At 34.9% G+C, this 14,760-nt stretch overlaps 1 protein-coding gene across 1 annotated transcript in view; it reads left to right on the top strand.

Annotated features, from left to right (window-relative positions):
- Nucleotides 1–3,381, top strand: part of LOC149154615 (pyrophosphate--fructose 6-phosphate 1-phosphotransferase subunit alpha-like) — a 124,432-nt gene extending 121,051 nt beyond the window's left edge. The window contains exons 9-19 of the mRNA XM_089440196.1: nt 115–195; nt 320–413; nt 531–604; nt 893–1,003; nt 1,179–1,223; nt 1,377–1,433; nt 1,527–1,631; nt 1,726–1,842; nt 2,188–2,291; nt 2,735–2,900; nt 2,984–3,381. Of these exons, the coding sequence (XP_089296322.1) occupies nt 115–195; nt 320–413; nt 531–604; nt 893–1,003; nt 1,179–1,223; nt 1,377–1,433; nt 1,527–1,631; nt 1,726–1,842; nt 2,188–2,291; nt 2,735–2,900; nt 2,984–3,106 (1,077 nt within the window). The 3' untranslated portion in view covers nt 3,107–3,381. The remainder of the gene's footprint in view (nt 1–114; nt 196–319; nt 414–530; nt 605–892; nt 1,004–1,178; nt 1,224–1,376; nt 1,434–1,526; nt 1,632–1,725; nt 1,843–2,187; nt 2,292–2,734; nt 2,901–2,983) is intronic.
- The last annotated feature ends 11,379 nt before the right edge of the window (nt 3,382–14,760 follow it).

Raw genomic sequence — 14,760 nt, 5'->3', positions numbered from 1 at the left:
TGGTTCTGTTAGTGTTATGGAAAGGAATACTGTGTTCCTGCCATTGTGCAGTGTCTGTCAAATGCTTGAGCCTTGGGGAGATGAGATGAAGTCTTGTATTTATATTTTGTACAGTATTATTACTTTATTCGACTGATGGGAAGAAAGGCCTCCCATGTTGCTCTGGAGTGTACCCTGCAGTCACATCCTAACATGGTATTTTTCTGTGAACTTTTTTGGCATTTCTATTGAACTTGGGTAGTGATTGTTTCAGCAGGTGCAATTTACTTATCTCTCTCGTTGCTAAATATAACTTATGTAAAATTCAATTTGTTTGTAGGTAATACTTGGTGAGGAAGTGGCCACATCAAAAATGACTCTCTTTGATTTGACAACACAAATTTGTGATGCAGTTCAGGCCAGGGCAGAGCAAGGTGACTCTTTTCGTGATCTGTAGTGTTGTAGAGTATTTCATATTTCAGTTTCTCAATTTGGGCATCTTTTTGTTGAAAACCATGCTACATACTCAGATTCGCATTTTGGCTTGCCAGATAAGTATCATGGGGTGATCCTTTTACCTGAGGGGCTTATAGAAAATATTCCTGAAGTGTATGCCCTATTACAGGTGATTTCATGAAATTTATTTATCTGCGTTATGTATTTATTTGTGAGGAAATGTTACATCAATTTTTTATAGTCCAGATTTCAGTCCTCGAAATGAACACTTTGGTTTACAATGTGATTGTAGAAACTTGAACATATAGGCTTTGTTATATGAATATCTTCCAGGAATGTGTTATTCACTGGCTGGCTTTTCCTACTATTATTCAGATTCAGGTTTGTAGTTAGGAATTTTGCAGGATTATGTATTGGTAATTATCTTGCTCTTATCTGGTTTCATGTAAATATTTAGGAAATCCATGGTCTGCATGCTCAAGGTGTTTCTGTTGAAGACATTTCATCGCGACTTTCACCATGGGCATCTGCTTTATTTGAGTTTCTGCCTCCATTCATCAGGAAACAGGTCTGATTCCATTATTATTTCAAGGCCTTGTCTAGATTCTAAGGTTCTAGGTTTATTAGCTGGCAAATTTTGTTTTTTGATATTTGTATGAGTTGGGTACTTATGAGCAATCAAAACATTCTTTGTTGGAGTGATGAACGCCTCTTATTTCATTGTTTTCTAAAAATGAGCGCAGATTCTCCTTCACCCTGAATCTGACGATTCAGCACAGCTATCCCAGGTGATATTCTGAAACCAGCTCTTTGAATGTCTCTAATGAAGTATGTTAGTGAAATTTTGTCATAGATATAGGATCTCAATCTTTCTCAGAGTATACACTTTCCTGAAAATGAACTTTCAATTTGTTTATGTTTGATTTATTATTGAATTGTAGATTGAAACTGAGAAGCTTATGGCTCAGTTGGTGGAGACAGAAATGAACAAACGACTGGTACATAATTACAGGGCATAATTTCTCTTTCCTGACTTGAATATATTATTGTGTTATTCTGGATCTAATAGCCTCCCATGGTGGATGCTGCAGAAATCTGGCCAATATACTGGAAAGAAATTCAATGCTATTTGTCACTTCTTTGGCTATCAGGCTCGAGGATCCTTACCATCAAACTTTGACTGTGACTATGCATATGTACGGGAGTTGTTGCTGCCATATTTGATTCTGGTTTTATTTTTTTTGACCTTACGTATGTGCAGCTGTAAATCATTGTTATCATCATCTGCAGGCCCTTGGCCATATTGCTTATCATCTCATAGGTGCTGGGTTGAATGGTTACATGGCAACTGTAACAAACCTGAAGAAGCCTGTATCCCAGTGGCAATGTGGTGGTGCCCCAATTACGGTATGTTCTTTCATTCGTTCCTTTTTGTGAGCATTTTGTTCTGACTTCAGAACTGCAGTTCGCACTTGGTAAAATAGTCAGGTTGAATTTGGGAACATACTTGAAATTGGGTTTGATTGAATGATCTAACAACCTACTTGTGTGTGTTATTAATCAAATCTAGAATTTTGTTATCAAGTTAGCGTTTGCAACATGATGCTTTTTTGCATGTATATATCCTTGTTATCCTAGTTGTCTTTTATGTTTACTTATATCTGCACAAGAATGCCCTCAAGCACGATCCCACATTTTTTTTTCTAGTTATGGTTACCCACATAACAAGTAAATGCTGATGTCAATATGCAGGCAATGATGACTGTGAAAAGATGGCTACGGGGAAGACGTGCCTCTCAGATAGGAAAGCCAGCCGTTCACCCTGCTCATGTGGATTTGAAGGGCAGGCCATACGAGTAAGAAATCTTGTAGATCGATTGTGGGTTTTTTCTATTTATTAATTTAATTGATATTCTTCATGGACTCTTTGCATATTGCATGTTGTTCTCTATACGTGATTCTTGTATTGTTTGACTTGTTTTACATTTTGTTAAAGAATTTGTTTTATGTGATGTTCTATTGTATTTGATACGCAACGCTTAATTCAGATTTTGTGTGCGAGACACAAGATTATCACATGTGTGTGAAATTATAAATACATTAGAGTGGGATGGTGCGCATGAATTCCACAAATTTCACTATTCCTGTGTAATTGGATGTCTAAGATTGAACGTTGTTGTCCTTTTCATTATGGAGTACCATTAATTTTTCAACTTGATACTGCTTTTATTTGCTGTGTACTTCTTCACCATATTTATAATACTTCGTCATGCCCCTTTTTTTTCGCTGTCATTGGCAGGTTGCTAATGCGCAACGCAACACGATTTTTGATGGATGATATCTATAGGAATCCTGGACCTCTTCAGTTTGAGGGTCCCGGGGCAAATGCAAAAACCATAACCTTATCTGTTGAAGACCAGGATTATATTGGTCGGATTCAACTGTTGAGAAGTTATCTCGACAAGGTCAGTCTAAAAACTAAGTCACAGTTCACCGCAATTAATCAATTTCTCTCCCAGTGCTTTCTAATCAATTAGTATTCCTGCAGGTGAGGGATATGGTGAAACCTGGATGCCCAGAGGAGGTTCTAAAAGCTGCCTTAAGTGCTATGGCCTCAGTGAGTGATGTTCTCACAACTATGGCTGCCCCAGCATATAGAACAGAGTACTAACGCTGAAGCATTTCTTGCGACACAAAATATTGTTGTTGGCCAAACTGATTTATGGAGTAATATTCATGGCCAGAATAAATAGTGAGTGGTCATGATAATTGGTTTCTCTGTTTCCTCATGGACGGATTGAAATTTGTAACGGACGAGGCTGAGTGCACGATCTTTAAAGAGGCCCCAAAATTTGCAAACATAACTTGCTCATTGTCATTTTGCCTGCTTATTTTAAGAATGAACGCAGCATAAGTTTTGAATGGTAAAATTTCTTTGAGCATGCATATGTAGTATTTGTAAGAATGTTTAGAAATGTTTTGATCATGTTTGCAGGTAGATGCTTCCAGTGCAAAGTGATTCTATTGAATTCTTATTTAAGAGGAAAATTTTCTTAAAAATTCAAAAAGAAAGCTTGCAAGTTATTCAAGGAAAAATAAATAGTACTGAAGCTAAAAAAATAATTGAAATTTTCCAGGACAAATAAATGTCAACTGGCAAAATAAAAGAACTAAAGAGTTGTGAAGGGTTTGCTAGCAGGGTTTGCTTTCTGGCCCCCTTTGGAAATGTATTGGCAAGCAGGGTTCTCTATCTGGTTACATCCCATGTATACAACGCAAATTTTTGGCTCAATTGATTTCACTTTGCTAAGACTGAGAATATGTAGACCCGCCTCATCGGGATCATTGAATTATCGACTTATGATAATCTTGGGAATAATTAAATGCTATGTGCGATATGTTATTTTCTATTATTGATTGAACAGAGACATGTATGGCCTTGTCTTTTCATCTTTTAGCATATCTGATTCAATTTATATGCTCCCTATCATTGTACATTAAATCATTGGATTGGTGCTGTCTCCGTAAGTATGTTTTCTCTCGTTTGTTACATTAAATCATTGGATTGGTGCTGTCTCCGTAAGTATGTTTTCTCTCGTTTGTTTGTGTGGAGGAATTTCTTTTATCATGGACCTTGTCATCATATTCTGACACGGTAGCACTCCCCTACCTCTTAGTCTTGGCTATCGCAAGACATGGTTGGGAGATTGTCGCAGCATGGGGATACTGTGGATTGTGTTTGTGTTCATGGAAGTCACATTTCCGAAGAGGATTAGCGTAGTTTGGTTTGGATAAAGGTGTTACAAGAGAGCTTTTCAGTATTTACTCTTGCCACATTGTTACACAGATCTGAATCATATGCAGTTAGGCAATGCCACGTGGAGTGCGGTTCGAAGGGTATTTTCAAACTGTAAGTTTGGTGAAGTTGTCGCAGATTTAGAATTTTCTTTTGCATCAAGATATGGATTCAAAACAGAACCTTCGGACGCTCAATGGGGGCTCAAGATATGGAGGTTTGTCTAAAAGCAAATGTTAAGTATAATGTGGCTATAGGGGTGATGAAAATCTACCTTTCAAAGGAGTTCAACATAGGAGTTCAAGAGGAGAGTTGAAGCGTCTATTTACTGAAGGGTTTTTTTCTTATTTCAACTTAAGGTGGATGATGATTGGTTGATTTTTTTTTTTTAATTGACGGCTTAGATTGATTCTCAATGGAATATGTTGAGCATATGTTTAGTTTAAATGTTTATCAAGCGCTGTAGTGTGTTACAGAGTTTGTTAGGTTACATTGACTTTTAATAAATTTAAAAAATTAGATTCATGCCAAGTGGCTCTCCGCTCACCAATTTCTTAGGGATTTGAGATTATGATAAATTCCTCATTATTATTTATAACGTTCATTTATATATAAACAAATTTTATTTAGCAAAATGGTTACAATAAGATGTGTAATTTTTTTTTTTTCTAAGTTAAAGTTGATACATATTTTTTTATACATGGTTAATCAGGTAAATATGTGCATTGGTAAGACATTCTTCCTGTTGAAATAGTTTTTTTCTTGTTGTATTTCTGACGCCACATTTATATTTTTAATATGGTTATACTCGTTGGTATGATCAATGAGCACTTAGTGGTGTTGATTGCTTTTAATATGGTTGTTATGGTTGTACTAGTTGTCATGATCAATAAACACTTAGTGGTGTTGATTGCTCAAGATTTGTCACTGGTTTTCATTTGGATTGAAGCTTATTTACTGTGAGAAAGAGGTTGGTTGAAGTTAGTGCTTAAATTTTACATTAAATTAAGATTATTTAATGTATGGAGGTTAGTTGAAATCAATGCTTAAATTTTACATTAAATTAAGATTATTTACGGTGTGAAGGAGGTTGGTTGAAGTCACTGTTTAAATTTTACATTAAATTATTGTTATGAAATTTATTGTTATAAGACAAATAAATTAGCAACATTGAAGTGGAAATCTCAAGGAAAATACCGATCCATCATTTTCTCTTTATTCTCATTCATATATATATATATATATATATATATATATATATATATATGTTTAATACTTGAGAGCCGTTGTGCATAGGCTGTATGAAGAGGTGAATGTCAAAATTAGAACTTGAGTAGGCATTTCTGGAAGTTTTAGAAACCATATTGGGGTCAAGCAAGGTTGACCACTGTTTCCTACCCATTTTGGTTTATATAATGACAAGTTTAAGGAGTGGTTAAATTTGCAAGGGGGTGATGGTATCTATTTGGGCAAGTTTGTTATAAGGCTTCTTTTGTATGCAGATGAAGAGGTGAATGTCAAAATTAGAACTTGAGCAGGCATTTGTGAAAGTTTTAAAAGCCATATCGGGGTCAAGCAAGGTTGCCCACTATTTCTTACCCTTTTTGGTTTTTATATCGACAAGCTTGAGGAGTGGTTAAATTCGCAAGGGGGTGATGGTATCTATTTGGAAAAGTTTTTTGTAAGGCTTCTTTTGTATGCAGATGACCTTATTTTGATTGATAAATCAACTCTTGGTTTGCAAGAACACTTATTATCCCTTGAGCATTTTTGTAGAAGTGTGGGGATGCAAGTCAATATCAGCGAAACCAAACTAGTGGTTTTCTCTAAGAAAAGAAAACATATCCAATATAAGTTCTACTTTGAATGCAACATTCTGGAAGAAGTTGCAGATTACAAATACCTCAGAATTGACTTCAACAAAAATCTAATCTGGAATGGTTGTAGAAAGAAAAGAACTTTGGGGGGTTGGAAAACATTTTATGCTTTTCAAAATAGGTGTAGAGAGGCAGAGTTATGGGACTGGAAAACCACTCAAACTCTTTTTGGGCTTTTAGTGATTCCAGTGATTCTCTATGGTTGTGAACTATGGGCCAGTAGTACATCCGACATGCAGTGGAGACAAATTGAGAAAATTCAGAAGCATTTGATTACAAACAAATTCAAGATTAAAAGTGTAGTTCCTTATGCTATCTTGTTAAGTGAAACATGGGTTGCTCCTATTGAAGCAATTGCTATGGTGCGAGTCATAAAGTATTTAAAAAAAATTGAACAAATGGAAGAGGGTAGATGACCTAAGGTTGTTTTTAATGACAGATTGTGCGAAAAGAAAACAAAAAAACAAAAAAAACTTGGATGCGGCAAAATAACTAATGGTTTAGTAAACGAGGTATTTCCTTGAATGCGTGTCCCATAAACAACAAATAAATAAAAGCTTTTGTTATGGGAAAGTTCCACACACGTACTTGGAATAAGGAGCTAGGAAGAAAGAAAAAGTACTATATTGAAGTGTTGAATCCCAGTTATAGTCAGCAACCAAAAGCATACATAGATGCCAGTGTCTCTTGGAGAGTCAGAATTATTATTGCTCAGTTAAGGACTAATTCTCATCAACTTTGTTGTGAAATAGGGCGTTGGAAAAGGCCAAAAGAAGTGTGGGAGGAAAGAGTGCATTTTTTGTTCTTTAGGAAAGGTGGAAACAAAAAAACATTTCATTTTAGAATGTGAGGCCTTCAAAGACAACAAGGAAAGTTATGCAGATATGCTGGCAGCTAGCTTTTGCGATAATTTATTTAGCTAGGGGTTTGTCGAGAAGTTGGGAGCATTTATTGTGAAGCTTCACTGAAAAAGGACAAGTAGATGAAAAATCAATCTGTCCCATAGGCTATCTTTAGCCTCGTGGACGTTAAAATAATTTATTTCTTTCTTCTTTTATTTTTTTAATAACTTAGTTATAGTAAAACCATCTCTTTGGCATGATCAATGAGCACTTATTTGTGTTGCTTGCAAAAAATGTTACTCTATACCTACTTCCATTTGGATTGAGTTTAGTTACCTTGGTTGAAACTGATGTTAAATTTTTACATTTAATTTAAATTATTTTCAACATTTTGAACTTTTTGAACCAGTGGTTATTAAAAATAATATTGAAGTGGGTTAAGTCTTTAAGTTTAAAGATAAGAAAACTATTAACATATCATTTTCTGGCTATAAAGGCACTTTATGAACCAACTTTTATACTAAATAACCGGATTCATCCTAAACCCCCTACGAATCTGAATCCTGTGAATCGGATATGATTCGCTAGGAATTCAAATCATAGAACGGGACACGACGTGTCCCAATTTTGGGATTCGAATCCCCTAAAATGCATTCCGCGAACTTAAAAAACGTGCTGTTCCTTTTCTTTTTCACCTTATTTCTCATTTTGTTTTGCATAGCTTGAGCTGCGGGCAAGGAGCTAAGGGTTTGGAGCAAGGAGCTATGGGTGTGGAGCGTTCGGCAAGAACATTCAAGCACCAGGTAAGTGCATTTCAACTCTATTTTTTTGCATTTATATTACAACAGTTTGTATATGATTTTTTTTTACAAATTTGTGCATGTTTTGTTTATTTTTTTTACAGTATTCATGGCTTAATCAAAGGCAACAGTTAGGGGGCAAAGGAAGGGGAAGAATGTTTTCATTGGAGATGCCCCTTCTCCCCCAATATCATCAAAGTCTGCTGCAAGTAATGTTGAGGGAAGAGGAGGACCTAAAGACAACATTGAGAAATATCCCTTGTGGAAATATGTCAGAAGAGAGGATGGGACACGCACCAAGGGGAAGCGAGGAGGCAATGTGCAATGGAGATGCAACTTTTGTCACATTTATTTCAAAAGCACATATTTCCGTGTGAATGGCCATTTGTTGGCTTTACCAGGTTGTGGAATTGGAGCTTGTAAAGCTGTTCCTTTACAAAAGAGGAAAGAAATGGAAAAAGAGTCTATTGTTGGTATGGAAAATGTGGCTGCAAAATCAAGAAAAACCAAGAATGAAGACCCCCTTCCATTTTTGAGGAAAAGCACCACCAAATTTCCATTTGAGAGTTCTATTGGGGGACAAGCAGCAAAAAGAAGAGCAATTACACTTGGTCCAATGGACAAGATTTTTCAAAAAGAGAAACGGAAAGAGCTTGATCTCACCACTGTCTTCTTTTTTTTATCAAAACTTCACATCATTTAATGTTGCACGCTCACCTCTATTTATCGAGATGTGTCGAGCTCTAACTCACGGGTCTCTATCATGGTATGTGCCTCCTGGTTCAAAGAAGCTTATAATCACATTGTTGACGAAGGCAAAAAAAGAGGTGCAAAAAATGCTTGAGCCTATTGTAGCATCATGGCCAACATCTGGGGTTAGCATTGTTTCTGATGAATGGACAGATCCAGCACGACACCCAATCATCAACTTCATGGTGTCTTCCTTGAATGGTCTAGTTTTCTTGAAAATAGTGGATACACTTGGAGAATACAAGGATGCATAATTTATTGGTGAGTTATTTATTAAAGTTATTGAAGATGTAGGTGTTGATTCTTGTGTGCAAATCATTATAGATAATGCACCTGTTTGCAAGGCTGCTGGCATGATTGTGGAAACTAAATATCCACAAGTGTTTTGGACACCTTGCATTGTCCATTCATTGAACTTAGCACTGAAATCCATTGCTTCTGATGTGCTTAGGGTTGGTAACATTATTGAGGATGCACGACATATCCATATCTCTGTGCAAAATCATACAAATTCCCTCACTATCTACAAGGAGTACACCAATCTATCATTGTTCAAGATTGTTGATACACGGTTTGCCTCTTCATTCATGATGTTGAAGAGGTTGAGGGAGGTTAAGACTGCTCTTGGGTCCATGGTTATTTATGAGTTTTGGTCTTTTTGGAGAAAGACAGATCAAGTAGCCTCTAAAAGAGTGAAGGACACAGTGCTAGATGATGCTTGGTGGGAGAGGGTAGATCTAATTATTCAGATCATAGATCTATCATTTCTTTGCTTTGATTTGCAGATACAGACAAATCCATCCTAGGAGAGGTTTATGAGGGATGGGATTCCATGATTAAGTCTGTGAGAAGCATTATTCTACAGAGTGAGTGCCCCGAGTATGAGACATCACTAGAGGCCTTCTGTGATACTATACATGATATTTTTGTCAGTAGATGGGACAAGAATTGTACACCTTTACATTGTTTGGCTCATTCATTGAACCCAAAATACTACAACCATGAGTGGCTGAATGGTGGACCTTCCCACGGATTTCCTCCTCACATGGATGGTGAAATCTCACAGGGGAGGAAAGAGGCATTCAGGCGGGTTTTTAAGGATAGAGCATTGCTTGATGAGGTGGAGGATGCCTTTGCAGAGTTTTCCACTGGCACTGGTCGATTTGCAGGATATGATGTGATTAGAGACAGGGGGGCTAAGAAGCCCTATTCTTGGTGGGCAAATCATGGGGCAACAAGCCCTCCTCTTCAGCAGTTAGCCATGAGGCTCCTCTCTCAGGTGACTTCATCCTCTTGTTACGAGAGGAATTGGAGCACATATGGGAATTTGTATAGTGTGAAGAACAGCAGGCTTGAGTAGTCCAAGGCAGAGACAATGGTGTATGTGCACACCAACCTTCGTCTTATTTACAAGTAGAGGGAAGAGTGGTTGAGGGGAAAGACAAGGATGTGGGATGTCTTTCCTGCTGATATGGGTCTGGACAACAGTGTTGAGTTGGCATTGGCCAACATGGATCTCAATGATCCAGTGCTAGAGCCTGTTAGATTTGATGACGGTGATATTTTAGAGGGGTCATCCTCCACACCAGCAGATGCAGAGGTGACTATGGATATAGGGGAGGAGGAGGATGCAGAGGAGAGCAGTGGTGACCATGATGATGAGGACATTGATGCTGATTCTGATGATGACTCTGAGGATTGATGACTACCTATTGCCTTGAGACTTGTATACCTGTAGTTGTTTTATACTTTTTATTTCTATTTTCCATTGGCATTGCACCAGCACTACCTATGTAACACATTTTGATTTGATGACTTAATGAGAAAACTACAGTTGTCAGTGTCTTTATCTTACTATCTTGTAGTTGTAAGTTGTCTTTCATTTATGAATTATGAATCATGATTATGTGACCACTAACATGTATTTGAATTTTGTATGTACTATGCATGCTATAGATGAAAATCTATGTTTGAAATCAATGAATTTGTATCATTAATTAGAATTTGTGTAAGAAATATCTAAATTTTAATATATATATATATATATATATATATATATATATATATATATATATACATATAAAGAATCTTATGTGCCTTGTTCCGGGGGGTCAACGTGTCTGAATCTGACACTCGAATCCACATATCTTACGAATCCCGAATCTTCGTGTCAGGGGACTTAGCTTATCTATATATATATATATATATATATATAACATTCTTTAAGAAAGAAGGAAAATTCCAAATTCCAAATTTGAGGTTTGAAGGGAATAGGTGCAAAAGTAACTTTTCTAAATCTAAAAGGTGCATTCTATTTCTCCATATTGGAATGACATATGAAACCAAATATGTTTGGAATGACATATGAAACAAAATATGTTTGGTGTAGTATTGGTGAGGTGTAAAGCTAAAAAAAGAAAGCAATTTCTAATTGATTTTTTATGATTTTTCTTTTTCTAATTATTAGTTTGACTGATTTTAAGAAATCAATATTTATTTTAAATAAATTTCTTTAAAAAAATAATTTTTAAATAATAGTAAATCTATTTTTTATTAATAAATTCTATTAACTACGATAACATTAAAACTTTTGTAAAACTCTTAAAAGATAATATTAAAATGGTGTAGAAAGTCTAAAAGACAATATTGAAACTTTCTAAAATCTCTAAAATTTAGAGCTTAGATAATTTATAATTTATTAAGTTAATTTTATTTATTATTAAGATAAATATGGCTTATTTTAATATTGGTGATTTTTTTTTCAATTTAATAAATTTTATATTTACTTATTTTAGTAAGCTTCTCATTTTAGAATGAATTTAAGGGTGTTTTATCTTTTCTTTAATTCCATTAAAAAATAAGAATACAAGAAAGTTTGGAAAATTAAGGCTACAAGAAAAGAAATAAGGGAAATTGAATTTTAGAGATTAAGACCATCCTAGGAAAGACCATCTAGCCAACTATATATTTTTTCTACTTTATTAATTAATAAGTATTAATCTTATTACTTTTAATTCATTATATCACATTATTAATAGGCCAAATGATTAAGAATATGTGTTTCTTTCTAAATAATCACAAGTAGAGTATATATACTTTTATAAGCTTTAGTAATGAAATCAATGTATCTAAATTATTGGCCGCATAACTTTTATATATATATATATATATATATATATATATATATATATATATATATATATATATATTCTACATATTAATTTTATATATTTAAAATAATCATAAACTATTTTAAATCTTATAAAATTATCCGAACAAACATCTATATTCATATATTTGAACATGTATATATATAAACTTTTATTTATTTTGTATATAAAATTTTTATATTTAAACTACTATAAATTATTTTAATTTTTATAAAATTATTGAACAAATATATATATTTATCCTTTAACCAAACAATTATTATGTGAGGAAGTTTTCAGCACAACACACATAGTTTTTACATATTTTGTATATAAAATCTATATTTAAAATAACCATAATTATTATTTATTAACCAAACAATTATAATGCCAGCTAAAGCTCACTACTTTTATAGTCATTATTCACATAAATATCATGGTAAGGTCTAAGAATTTCAATTTATATCATGGATGACAATGAGATGAATACAAAAATGCCTCAAGATGGACTCTACAATGGTCTTGTCCCCTAAACAAATGGTTCTTATACACCAACCATATTTGATAGAGAGAGAGCCAAGGTAACCATATTTTTGGAAGGGATCATGAAAAATATTCATTAGATGAAATACAAGGGGGTGAGGGAGTGTTCTAAAGTAATAAAAAGCAAGACTAAGCAAATAACTATTCATTAAATAAGCCAACAAGACAAATATGAAGCCAAGTGGGCATAGTTTGGCACATACTTGAGCTGAGTTGGCTTACACATAACATTAACAAGGAGAGAGAATCCACTTTACCCCATAGATTCTCTTAATTCTCATAGGTAGACAATAATTTATTGATGTGATTAAAATAAGGTTCTATGGTGCCTTCTTAAAAAGTTCTCTTGGGCCTACATGCATTAATTTTTTTTAATAGATGCCTTTTTCACTTCAGTTCCACTAATATATGAGTCATTGATACACTATAAAATCTACAATTTAAGTGTCATGAGTGAGAGAGAGCAAAAAACATCCATATCGATAGCTTGACCATCAAGGAAGCATTATAGCACTAGCTATGTGTTCAGTGAAGTGCCATATTGCCAAACTAAGTTTTAGTCGAGTGATACATTCTCCTAGAAGAGATGGATGGTTAGCTTAAAGATGAATTCTAAGAGTTTGTCACTAGATTTAAGAATGTTGGGGTGATACAACATTCAGTAGAGGATCAATGGAATGATACAGTGAGGCAAGGATGGAAAAAAATGAGTTTCAAGCCCAAAAATGAAGATGTGTCGTTGGATGGAGGCTCAGTGGAGCATTGTAAGAGTATCACTGGACTAAGGCTTAGTGGAGTGATACAATGTCTTGAAAATGTAAATATCGAAGAAAGAAACTTGAGTTAAGTTACTTCCTAGAGCTATATCGTTGCCTTGAGGCTTATTGAAGCAATGTGAGGCTTAAAAAAAGCATTTTTACAAGAGAATGCATGAGTTGATACATTTTCTATGAGTGTCATTTCAAGGGTTAGGGAGTTGTTGGGGTGATTGTATCATTGGACTAACCATTAGTGCTCCTTTGTATCACTAAACTAATCATTAGTGCTCCCTTGTATCGTTGGGCTAGCAAACGTGCTTAGTCAGGATTAAAATCCTTTTGAAGGGTTCTCAAGGGCCACAAAAGGCTAATCTTTGCTTGGGGAATGTCAATCAAGTTTTGTAAGTTGAATCATGATCCTATTGATTAAAAGGGACCTTCATTTCTCTCTAGGTAACAAGATACCAGGAGAAATTAAGGTGGGGATTTTGTAGTTGCTACAAGAATTGGTGATGCACTGGTAGAACCCTTGAATCTTTGAGTGTGTTCGGGAATTCAATAACTCGTGATTAGTGTGTTTTTGAGTATATTGTCCCTACTGCAAGGATAACACTACTAAGATCTATGGAATGTTGAGCTACATGAATTTCCCTTTATCAATCTTGGTTGAAGTTGGAGGAAGGACTAGAAGGTTATAACTTATAACAAAGGCATACCTCTTCACTTTGGAACTTGATGCTACAAGATAGTGATACTTTAGGGGATTAAAAGCTCAAGCAAGAAATACGAGTTTTTGTTGTTGCTTCATTACTAGTAAGTGTCCATAATCTTGGTGGAGTCACCATGAAATCACATGCATTGATTCGTTGCCAATGAGCATCCATAGCCCTAACAAAGATACTTGCATGTCCCAACTATTGTAACATAAATGGTTTTGATAAGTTAGATATTTATAAAAGAAGGTATAAAAAACAGAAAACAAAAAAATAGAATAAAAGAATGAAAATATGAAAATTGTTGAAAAAAATATGAAAAGAACCCCATGAAAAGAAAAACAAGTGTATGAGTGAGCAAGCTCAAATGCCACTAGAAATAATTCCTGTTTGAATCATATAGTATAATCATGATCAAACATGTTTAAATTTATGTTGTTAGATTAGAAAATAATTCAACCAAACTGTTTAATCTTGGTTGAAATTAGTAGATAGGATAGATTAGAGAAAAAGTGACCAAAACATTTAAACTTGGTCAATTGCATTTTATGCACTAGAATAAGGTTAGAAGTAACTTTAGAAAATAAAAAGAGGGTCTGCTAGATCAAATGCGCCCTTAGGAATTTAAATCATGTGTCAGATAGATTAGTTTTGGTTATATGATGAACTAATCATGTCATTTAAACATGATTATCAATTTGTAATAACCATTAAGCATTGAGGTTCTATTATAAGGTCGTGTTGGCTTAGTGGGTCTTGACCCAAGTTCAGAGTTAGTTGCGCCAAACAAAACCCTACACTACTGGCCCTTTCGGCATCAACCCGCATAGCGCGGACTGAAGTCTCACCCGAAGCAGTATGGGGGGATGCTGGAACCAAGTTTCTGCATCCAAAGATTAGTGTGATGTCTTTTTATGCACTAGATTTTCCTCTGCGCAGATCTATAAGCTCTTAGGGCTTGGGATTGTAACTTGCTTCGAATGCCCCCTAGACCTCTGTGAAGGTCTACGATCGGCTTTTATGAACCCTGAACAAATGAATTACCTACTTACGTGCACTATAAATTATCCTTAGATCAGAATCTACTCAGATCTACT

This window comes from Pinus tabuliformis, chromosome 9 (assembly GCF_031772625.1).
Source record: "Pinus tabuliformis cultivar Carrire ecotype Pingquan chromosome 9, CPIR1, whole genome shotgun sequence".
Taxonomy (NCBI): domain Eukaryota; kingdom Viridiplantae; phylum Streptophyta; class Pinopsida; order Pinales; family Pinaceae; genus Pinus; species Pinus tabuliformis.
This window is presented reverse-complemented; position numbering and strand designations above follow the sequence as displayed.